Source organism: Heliconius melpomene, chromosome 20 (assembly GCF_056956725.1).
Source record: "Heliconius melpomene rosina isolate 202511_hmr_F chromosome 20, ASM5695672v1, whole genome shotgun sequence".
In the NCBI taxonomy this organism is placed as follows: Eukaryota; Metazoa; Arthropoda; class Insecta; order Lepidoptera; family Nymphalidae; genus Heliconius; species Heliconius melpomene.
The window spans coordinates 9,889,412-9,901,367 of record NC_140408.1 but is presented as its reverse complement, the minus strand read 5'-3'; the positions used below and the strand labels follow the sequence as shown (position 1 = coordinate 9,901,367).

At 32.4% G+C, this 11,956-nt stretch overlaps 1 protein-coding gene and 2 non-coding genes across 5 annotated transcripts in view; 1 reads left to right on the top strand and 2 right to left on the bottom strand.

The window, feature by feature from the left end:
- LOC146527889 (uncharacterized) overlaps positions 1 to 11,956 on the top strand; it is a 309,773-nt gene that overhangs the window by 16,155 nt on the left and 281,662 nt on the right. For 2 of the 3 annotated variants that reach the window (XM_085204322.1, XM_085204324.1), the window contains exon 1: positions 11,566 to 11,933. The exons of the other annotated variant lie outside the window; for it this stretch is intronic. In XM_085204322.1, the coding sequence (XP_085060448.1) occupies positions 11,896 to 11,933 (38 nt within the window). In that variant the 5' untranslated portion in view covers positions 11,566 to 11,895. Of the gene's footprint in view, positions 1 to 11,565; positions 11,934 to 11,956 lie in introns of those variants that run through there. 3 annotated transcript variants of the gene reach the window in all.
- TRNAE-CUC (transfer RNA glutamic acid (anticodon CUC)) lies at positions 4,691 to 4,762 on the bottom strand. Its single transcript has one exon. It is a non-coding gene; the product is annotated as a tRNA-Glu (tRNA).
- Positions 5,579 to 5,649, bottom strand: TRNAG-GCC (transfer RNA glycine (anticodon GCC)). The gene has a single exon. It is a non-coding gene; the product is annotated as a tRNA-Gly (tRNA).

The window sequence follows — 11,956 nt, the reverse complement described above, 5'->3', positions numbered from 1 at the left end:
ATAAACATTGACCTTCTATTATATAATATTTTACTTTAAAACATGGAGCAGACCGCGCATTTCATCGTCTATTCTCATAGTCAAACGGAACCGGAATAAAATATTTCAAACGCTGGCAACCCCAGTTTGCGGCAGGAATTTTCCAGGCAACCCTGTTTTATAGTGTTCAGAAAAAAATAAGCTTTAATTTGATATATAATTCATTAAAAAAACACATGAGTGCAAATTATTAACATTTAGTGACATCTTTAAACCAGGCAACCCTAGACTTGCGGCAGACTGAGAGCTGGCAACCCTTAATTTTCCAATTCCTTATGCGATTATCTTTCAAATGATGTGCGATTCATATAAAAAACGTATTGGTGCAATTATCTCCAAAAATGAGTTACGAAAAAATGAAATTAAAGGTGATTGCGGCAGGATTCTTCCAGGCAACCCAGGTGTAATCTGTTCTACTAATCATGTATTATTCATTAATATAGGTTTAATTAAGAAAACTCGTTTATGCAGGATTCAACGGCGGGATCCCAGGGTATTAATACTACTACTATACTACTTTTACCACTATATAAGAAGAATCTACTTAAAAATAATTTTAATAGTTTTTAAAAAATCTTTTTTCCATTAAATGGATTCTTCAGTCAACCTTTCTACGAGTATGTGACGCTGCAAAAAAATCAAACAATCTTTAAACAATAGAAGAGTACTACTTTGTATGCAAATTACACTACATATTTGCACCATACGCTTTGTAAAGACAATTAGTGGTCGAGAAATTAAAATTTCACCTGCATGTCCACTAAATTAGAATTGTGAAAGAAAATAAGTATAAGTAAGTTTTTAACTTTCTTTTGCCTCCTACTGCTTAAGTAATTAATTAATCAAGTAATTTTAATAGTCCTGTTAAAATAAACATTTTAGTAAATAAAATTCACACAAAAATATTTAGGTATATGAGTATTTGTTTGGTACTAACTAGTGAACTAGTGGCTCGAATTGAATGAATATTTTTGTATTGTTGTACACTTTATATTATTATTTTATTATACCTTGTTTAAGTTGTGACTTTAAATAACTTCAAGGTGTATTATAACTGAATAAATAACGTCCCTAAGTAAAACACCGTATAAGTTAATACGCCACCGAGGTATCGACCGATAAGGCTGGGCTAGCATGTGGAAGTGATAAGTGACTAGTATCTAAGGTCAATCGCATCAAGGTTCCCTAGTGTTTTTATGATATACTTGTTTATTTTTTTTTAATGTCACTCTGTATTCTGAATATAGAAGGGAACCTAGTGTTTAGACACTGCTACCTTCCGTCCAATTTTTGAGAGGAATTGCGTATGATTGGCGAAAAGCAACGTGCTAGATAAAACCAAGTAAAGAGGAAATGAAATAACTCATTCCCCCCAATGGGAATCGAACCCACAAATTTCATATGTTGTACCTCTGCGACCAGATTACATATACTATATGTAAATATATGATACAATATAATACTTTAAAATATTTTTTCTTAAAAGCCTGTTAAATATTTAAATTTCAAGGTTTCTCTTTTTAGTTACGAAAATATATATTTGTATGCAAATAGTGTATCTCATAGTAATGAGAATAATCATGAATGTAGAGACAGTAGAACTATAAAATCTTGTATAGAATACTATTTGTGAGGCCATCATGGCGCAGCAGCAGAATGTCTGATTATAAACGAGACGTTTGTGGGTTAAATTCCGAGTTGGGGAAAGATTGTTAAGAAATAAAAGGAGAGTTTTGCCAATCAATAAGCAATTATCTTGAAAATTTCATGGAAAATTGGTAATTATTTGAAACTTAGTATTATTTCTTATTATTATTATCTTATTAACTTATCATATTTAACAAAAACATAGAATTGGTAAGTATGCTGTAATTTATTCATTGATCAACATTTCTTTCTTTAGGAATTTGGTCAACGAGCTGTTTAAAAGTTATAAACTAATAAACATAATAATTATGAATACATAATACGAGTATACTTCACAGGCATTTTCATTTTTTACCGTACGAATAACAGAAATAAAATCTTTCGATTATTTATAAAGATTAGAAGGTGAGTTATACTTAACTAAACGTTTAATCTGGAATTGATTAAATAAACATAAATATTAGAACTCTAAGTATGAATTCAATTTAAAATTCGAAATAACATTTTTCATATTTTCATTGCCTCCAGAATTGGAGGAAAAAAGAAGAAAGGAGTGTCTTAACACTACTTTCCCTCTGGCTACCATGGATTACAGCATGAAATCAATAATAATAATAATCATAATTTTTATTTTAAGTCCCAACTCATAGTATACGCGTACACTATTTATTTAAATGATGAATGCTCTCGCGTGAGCTCTCGCAAATTAGCATAGCTCCGGTACACCACGCCATGTTTCAAATGAAATAACTTAACAAGTGTCTTATAATGTTTTATTATAATTATATGTGATATTTAGAATTTATATACAGTGTATTTACTGGTATTTGAGACATTAGAGACATTGTGTTAAGATTAAGACATTCCGTTTCCCACTTTCTGTTTATATTTTGAGACGTTGTGAATTGAATCGCATAACTTAAGGCAGCGCTTCGCCTCGACACCAGAGCGAAGAAATGGAAATATAAATTTAATCAAATATTTCCACTCACTCCAGGAAATCGAATCGAACCCACAACCAGTAGCTTTTACAGTTACACTTTGTGCTACTCCTGGCTTCATGACTGTATTCTGTATACAGTGTATAAATCTAATAATCTATCGACTACTTCCTGCTGTTTCTACAAATGTTTATTATACTGTAGGCATAGGATAGTGGTAGTTAGGTCACATCTGTCTTAGAGCAAATATTTATGTTTATAGCATCGATATTCCCTGATGTACTCTAGAGTGTACCTTAGAGTGTTAGGTTCCATTATCCACCATATTGTATTTTCTAATACATACTTTAATTCTAGGGGGTTAGAAAGAAAGACAAGCTGTAATAGATGTAAAGCTATATGAAAGTAGAATATTTTATATATTTTTGAGCGATTTAACAATCGATTTCCTCTGTTAAGCGTGTTATGCGGGAAAAAGCGGGAAACTGGAAAAAAGTCAGTAAGATCTGTAATGACAGACTCTGCCACCAATAAAAGTTATAAAAAATGCTTAAAAACCATTATAGTTAGAGATAAAATAATTAAATTTTGTATCCGTATCGAGTTACTATCCAAATTAATTATTCAAAACAAAACGACTAAGTAATTTATTGCGTATATTAATTAAATAAAAAACAAAGTACAGTTAAACTAAATTTTTTCGGTGAATCAGAAGTCCGAAAATAAATTATTTATTAAAATAAAATTTATAGCGTTATTTGAATAATAAAAAATGATAAAGTCTAAGGTTCGCATTAATTATGACCAATTATAATTACAGTTTGCAAACCTGTTTGGTGTTTTTTTTGACTTTCCAAATGCCTCTGGTAGGCGTTGTTATGCCCAGTTACTTTGAAATGGAAGTTATTTATTATTTTCTTGGTCAAATTTATTTGAATAAAAACTATAAAGATTAAGTAAAAAAATAGTATTTTTTACACTAAGGCGAACTAAAGCAAATGGTTTTGAGTTCGATTCTTAGTCGGTGGATTAAATGAAATAATGACTCTACCGAAAATTGAGATAATTCTAACGGTAATTTTTAAAACATAATTAAAAAATGTGTCTAAATCTAAATTATACAAAAAAACTTGTATTTTAAAAATTACTTATATATCGTATAAAATATACCTACAAAATTATGTTAATTGGTAACTATGAATATAACGAAAACCGTGAACGAAAATAACATTACTGGTAGAATTTATAAATTAGTATATGTGGAAAACATAGAAAAGTGCTTCATTTATATTTTGTTTTATATATAGAGTTTAATATAGCGCCATCTAGATTTTAAAACATGAAAAATCTAAAATTTTTACAGATTCTATCTTCCATCATGTTAAATATATATTAAAAAAGGTATCAAAACAAATATTTAAATATAACATTCTCTATTTCAATTTTAACTTACACAAATAATTTCTTAATAATATAATCTCAGTGTAAACTACCTGTTTGGCTCGCTCCAGTGACTCTCACGGCTCGCCGCTCTCCGCTGCTCACGGAAATGATGTATTGGGGTAGGTCGTAACGGGATCTTGCTAATTACTTATGTAATGTAATAGCTTTTGCTATTACTTGTTAACTATAGGTTTTTAGAGATTTTTTTTTATAGAAGAATATAATTAAAACGTTTAGTTAAGAGAAACAATTGTGTTTGAAAAGCTAACCTTTTATACAAAAAACTCACAGTGACTTCTAAATATTTTTTTAATAATACTTAAAGAGAAAAATATAATGTCTAATTTCAACTATTGGAAAAAAAAAGAATTTACTTATTACATTGTAATTATACAACTAGTTGAAAACGGAGTGTTTTAACACTAGGTTTGTTGCCTATCTTGCTGTTTAAGAAATACAGGGCGAAAAAAATACTTTTAAACTTCTAAAAGCTATAAATAAAAGCTCTAGTGTATCATAATTATATTTGCAATACAAAAATAGACAACTCGAATTTAATGTTAATATTAAACTTAAAACAAACACATAATCATACAAAAATATAAAAAGCAAAACATTATTTCCGATACCGGGAATCGAACCCGAGCCTCCTGGGTGAGAGCCAGGTATCCTAGCCACTAGACCATATCGGATACTGCTAAAGTTGCAAAGTTAGAGAATATTCACTAACAATTTGTGATGTTAATGACTTTTATATTGTAGCCCAAGATCTCAGGGCCCACAGACCTACATAATTATAGCAAAGTTGATTTTTTTAAGACAGTATGCGCACACATTATCGTCGCGCTTACAGTCGTATCCCTGCACCACGGCGGCCCCACTCGGCCAGGCCACGATGCCAGTCGTGGCGCAGGGGCACAACATGTGACTAAAGAACCGCCTGGTTGTGGGTTCGATCCCCACTCGAGGAGATTAAATATTTATTTAAATTAATATTTTCATCTCTTCGCTCTGGTGTCGAGGCAAAGCGCGGCGTTGAGTTTTGCCACTCAACACGCAATTCCTCCAGATTTCGGCAGAAAGTGGGGAACGGAGTGTTTGCCACAGCAGAGGGAGCCTAGTGTTAACTAGGCTCCCTCTGCTGTGGCATATGTGCGGGATACAGCGTGAAGCTGATTTAATTTAAAAATAAATGTTTCCATCTGCCGTACTTGAATCTGCTATAGGCCATTGAACTTTTACATAATTCTACTACGTCGTTATGTGTCATAATTATATTGGTTTCGCGTAACGTTTAAAATAAGTGGGTTAGTTAATTTTAACTGCTTTCGTCTTCTAGTGGCCTATATGATGTGGTCGCTATTTTAAATGATTTGACCGTGTGCAGAAAGCTATATTTATTTACTGAAGACCAGATAATAAAATAAACATTTTTATTTGTCTGATTAAAAATAGAAGTAAATAAAAAAAGAAAATAAAAAATAAATATAATCATTTTAAAAAAAACATGCATCGGCCGGGAATCGAACCCGGGCCGCCCGCGTGGCAGGCGAGCATTCTACCACTGAACCACCGATGCTGTAACATATAGTCGGAAATATATAGTCTAATATCAAAATTTTCTTTTGTTTTCGGTATTATATCTTTTATTAACAGAAATTATATTTTAAATTATTGTAAGTATTGAGAGCGCGGACCAGTTTCTATGAAAACTTTAAAGTTAGATATTTAGTAGAAGATGAGGGAACCTCACGAAATTTCTACAGGATTGGAAATAAAAGCGTTTTCCATTTCACGTCTAGCGAAATAGCGGGCTACCTATGTAAAATACCTACGTATAATATTTGAAAATCTGTACAAACGACCGGCTAATATTATGAAATACAGCTGCTAGTGCATACAGTCAACAGAAATTCTAGGCTAGTAACAATAAATAAATACTTTCATGGCGTTTGGCGTACACACTAGCGTGACGGTCGCAGGTTCGACGCTCTGGTGAACACGAGACACCGCTTGAAGCAATTGTTTATAATCACCGCTAAAGGTAAACTTACAATGGCGGTGAAAGCTGGTGCTGCTATGTATTGACATATTTTAATGTAAATATATTTTTTTTTGTTCGTTACAAATTTGTGACTTTTAAAAACATATGTTGTAAATTTGTTACTTTTATACAGAATTGTGATTGAAATTAAAATTTATTTAAAATAAAATATTTTTTTTATACACTGCAGCCCAAAAATCATATTATCGCGATATTTTTTTCTTAAGTAAGGTTTATAAAGGTATTTTTTTTTATTTTATAGGATGTACCCACCCTTTTATTTGCGAGCTTAAAGCTAAAAGAAATAAAATATCTATGACAATGATTAAAATATACTCGTATGTACTTCAATAAAGTAGAATTCTATATAGCACTGTATGGAATCATTCTATTTCCATTTGTACTATAACACTTACACTAACCCTTTATTCCTTACTAGCGGCCCGCCCGCGGCTTCGCCTGCGTGAACTACGTTATTATTAATTTCTGTCTCCACGTCCTATAAGTGACGTCCACGCGAAATTTGAGACTCCTATTTGTAGTAATGAAGTTTCATACAAACTTTCAACCCCAAAAACAACCCCTTAGAAGTCGAATATTGCAAATTCCCGTCTTAGCGAGCACTTACGTCCTATAAGTAACTCCTATGCAAAATTTGAGATTCCTAGCACATGTAATTTCTGAGATTTCGTGATGAGTGAGTGACCTTTCGATTTTATATATATATAGATATATAAATTGTAAAAGAGTAGAAACACTTATTTTATATATTGTAAAAATGAAACACGCAAAAAGTAATCCTATTTAGTAAATTAAAATATTAATGTAGAATTCTTAAAATTAGGTGCCCAGGTTCTCTCTGCCTGCCCCTGAAATGTGCGGGATACTTGAACTATAACATTGAAATAATAAGTAACTTTAATATTATAATACGGAATTGAATTTCAAACTACTATAACATAATATTCTGCCACCATAGCTAATATAAAAATGCTTTATATGAACTCGCGTGTTTGCAAAACATTTATTATACCTAATACCATACTATGGACAACGGTAGTTGAACTAAACGTATGCTAATTACAGAACAAATACTTTTTTGTCATTGTTGTTATAATTTAAAGTGGGATATGGTCATTGAACTATCAAGTGGAAAAATAAATGTCATTATATTAAAAAAATAATAATTAAATCAGCTTCATAGTAGTAGGGTAGGCAGAGGGAACCTAGTGTTAAAACACTCGGTTTCCCATTTTCCCCCGAATTCTGGAGGTTTTTACGATTTTATTAGCTTTACCTGTACTGTACCTTATCAAATGCGGCGTTGGTTTCCGCAACTCCAAACGTACGTAGTTAGATTTGACCGGAAAGAGGACAGGTGTGTCTTGTTCTAGTTTCTTTTCTCAAAAAAAAAAAGATATAAGAAAAAGTATTCTAATAACTATGTATTACGATAATAGCTCAACGTAATGATACCACTCAAAGGTTTAAAATAGGGCTGTCCCTTTTATGTCATAATACGTTTAAATTAGATATATATAAAAATATATTTTGTAAATGTATAAGTCTATATAAATTATACAAGCCATCCTGGCACAGTTGACAGTGTTTAACTGAAAATGCTGTGTTCGAATGTCGATTCTTATTTGGGTATATACAATTAGTTTAAAACTTAAGCGTTTGAAATGGCAGAGAGAGAAAATGAAAATTATTCGTTCCATGATTCTCATGATTGACAAATTAGTTTTAAAGTGTCAAAGAATTTTTCTAAATAATATATAGTCTTAATAAAAACTAAAACCACGATTTCCTACATCAATCACTGTGCTCGGAGCTCCAAATTGTATGAGCCCAAACTCGAATGGCTTACGAGTAACCTCTGAAGAGTTCCAATGCTCAGGTCCTGGCTCCATCATCACGCCAGCTAGTTAATGCCATAATATTGAATTGTCAGTTAAGCTGACAAGTTTTAAGAGGACATATGTATAAGTAGTTCAAATTTATATAAATACCTCATAAAATCGTGTTAAAAATTTAAAAATCTAGTGCCAGGAAAGCAACCCCTGACATCTTTAAAAAGCCCAATTCTACCTCTACATTTCCCAAGAGGGGCGGTTCGCGACCTAGTTTCGTAGAGCATTTGAAATTTTTAACATTCACTTTTATACTTTATTATCATCACAATTTCCAGTGAAGTCTTACTTATTTTATACAACAATATATATATTTCTATACCCCGTAATGAACACAAACCTAGTGTTAGGACACTCCGTTCCCATTTAGACACTTCCGTTCCCCATTTTCCACTGAATTCAAGAAGCATTGCGTGTTGAGTGACGTGAAATGACAGATGAGAAGAGAAGTATTTGACTTTTGAATTTGGTATGTTAAGGAGTTGTGGTGTGTAAATTAATATGAGATTTTTGTCTTATGTCTTCAAGTCCACAAAACCAAAGCTGCGGGCAACGACTAGTTGAAATATTAAAAATAAATCTTTTATTAATTATTTCATGATAACTTTATCATAACGTTCAAACTTAAAACGTGATTTATTATAAAAATAAACAATAGAATTATTTAAATTCGTTTTTCTTATAAAACAAATATTAAGTATATACCTCTACAAACAGACCGACATATATACACATATAGATAAAAGATCGCTCCAAGTCACGTCTAACTCATATTATGAACTCTTGCAATCATAGGCAAAGTCATGCCGAGGCAATTATGCCATTCGATGTATGGGAATGAAAGTTTTACTATGTTTATGTATTATAAACGCAAGACTTGTAATTTTGTATGCATGTGTTTTACGTGGAATAATGGTAAAACGCCATAGTGGTACAGTTATGTAAGGTACGATTATATAGACGGTAATCGTGAGTACATCTTCAATTTAGGGTAACGTTTATTACCTATATCATAAAATATCTGGTTTTCTGAGATATTGCGTGTTGGGTAGCGGAACTTATCGCCACGATTTGTCTTTCTGTCAGAGTAAAAAAATAGATGAGAAAATGTTACATTTCTCGGAGTGAGTCGAACCCACAGAAGTTGCATTTAAAATCAGACGCTTACCACTACGCCACGACGCGACGCCTAAGTACGATATTGATTTTCGAAATCTAATATGCAACTGGAGAATGGAAAACGGAGTGCTTTACCACTAGGTTCTTTTTATTTCTAAATAAGAAGCTAGAGCTGTGTCAAGAATAATATATAAAGAAAAAGATACAAGTTCTCGTATTGAACGGTCAGATGCTAATAAAGATATCACGATCAGTCTGTATCTTTGTTTCCATTTCAGTTAGAGATGTTTCGATAAATGTTTTGTTTTTTTTATTTTCTTGACAGAGAGAGAGGGAAGAGAATGGCGACTTTTGCTCTATTCTTGATTGTTTTTAACTTCTCACCTTATCTCGTATAATAGCGTATTGAACCCACATCTGTAGCAGTTACACACGCTGTTTCCGCTGCGCCTCGCGCTTGAGGTCCTCAAAAATTGATAAAATTTTAAGAAATAATTTTACATAGGTTATTATATTCTTTATTTAAGAAAAATATAGTTAATATAATATCATACATTTAAGATTCTTTAGCCACGAAAAGTATGAAAACCAAACAAAAAAATACTTGAAAGTTGAAGAGAAACACCTACAGTGTAGAGGTAAGAAGCTTTGGTGCGGTACAGAATTGGGTCACCCAGTTCATCACTTTCTTACGAGATATCGATTTTTCTCACACTATTCAATTTGCATTTCCTTAACGTTTCAGCTTTCAAACGTTTTAAAGTGGAATTGTAAATTATACGCTTGGTAGAGTTTATGTAAGTGTACTCACATAGCAGGGAACCAGGGAACCTAATGATAAAACACTCCCTTCTCATTAAGTCACTTCCGTGCCTCACTTTCCGTAAATTTGTTTTTATGTTGAAATATAACTAAATCAAGCCTGGTCTACGGTAGTGCACGCTTGCCTAGTAAGCACCTATTCACTCTGTTTTTGGAGATCCCTCAATTCTTTAGTTTTTGCGTGTTGAGTGGCGGAACTCAACGCCGCGTTTTGCAATTGCAGTTACCAAGGAAATGAAATTATTGAATATTCATTTTCTCGAATGGGATCTCACGTCACGTTTACAGTCGTAAAAACTACGCTTACAGCTTCATGGTTTTTTGTCTACCACAGCGTACGTAAAAGTGTGAGATTTTAAAGTAACTCATTTTAATATAACTTGAATATCCCTTTAACATATTTACATATAATTAAAATAATATATTATAAAAAATTACAGCTATGTAATTACCAACTTAATTCCAAGAAATACTTGAAAGAAAAAACAATAAAAATGTGTGAACATTAAAAAATATTAAATTACTTACATCATAAAAAGAGTATAAGCTTTCATTTAGAGCTGTCGTTGCGGATTGGGACCGCCTCTGACCCTCAACACGATGGCTGTAGGTTCGATGCTCACACCGACGAATGGAAATATAAATCGCGGCGTTCAGTTCCGCCACACAACATGCAATATCTTAAATTCAAATGGAAAATGGACACAGCAGAGTACTTTGAGAATAGCTTCCCTCCTACCCTGCTATACGGGAAAACCTTACCTTGCCATCGGGTTAAAGTATAAATCAAAAGCTACAAAAATCTCTTAAAAGCATTTCTCTAATAGAATATCGTGGTAAAACCAAGACAATTGTCTAAACCCATAATAAATACCACGATGGTACAAGATATAGTGGTGGCATGGGGATAATGCACCATAACTAATCAAAGACAATTCCATACCAGCGACAACTATGCTAGTTGACATCGCGCATGCGCGGCGCACGTATACTTGATAGAAGTAACTGTATTTATTTATATTTATTTGTATAGAGTTTATTATTTTGAATTAAATTTAAAACTAAAATGTATTAGTTTAATATTTTATTTGTACACAGACAGACAGAATCTGACTGATGATGAGGGGGGGCAATGATTATATTTAATTTTTTTTCTCGCTATGGTAGACAAAGGCGTTGTGTTCTGCCACTTAACTCGCAATGTCTCGAAAGGTCACCTAAAGAAGCATCTCCATTCTCTACATTCCGTAACTAAACGCTATATTTTCCCTAAATTACTTTTATCAGTTAAATCTAACCTACGGTCATGTCTAACAATAAAACAAATTTTTACAAACAAAATATATTACTATAAATTCTAATATAAAAAAATCAGCTTCACGATGTATCCTGCACACAGCAGGGTAGGCAGATTGAACGTAGTGTTAAGACACTCCGTACCCTAATTCTAATATAAATAACTAAATAAATAAACACATATTATATTAATAATAACAAACGGAATCACGGTCGAGAGCGAGTTTATAAATAAAAAGCCGGGAGATACAGCTGCATAGAACAGTGCATATAGATTATGAACCAAGACCAACCGTTCAGTCGTCTTGCATCCGTCGCGGGGGACAGACGCACGTCACTCCAACCGTTTAAAAATATACGATTACAAACGATTATTTTAATTCGACATCGATAAACAATTGTCACAACACTACGCGCTCCATTTTTTTAGTAATCGAGCGGTCTGCGAATAGTGATGTATCTATGTAGGTTAAATTTAGTTTGACGTTGATTCATAGACTAGTTTGATTTTTTTTCGAAAACGCATTCCGCTCGCTATTTTTATTTTTCAGTGAGTTCATATTGTGTTTGTGTTTAGTGTCAGTGATATTATTAGTGATATATATATAGTGTTTAAACATTGGATTTGAACATGTTCGGAGTATTCATAAAAAGGTGGAAACCTAAAAGGTATGGTTGATTTTTCTAAACAA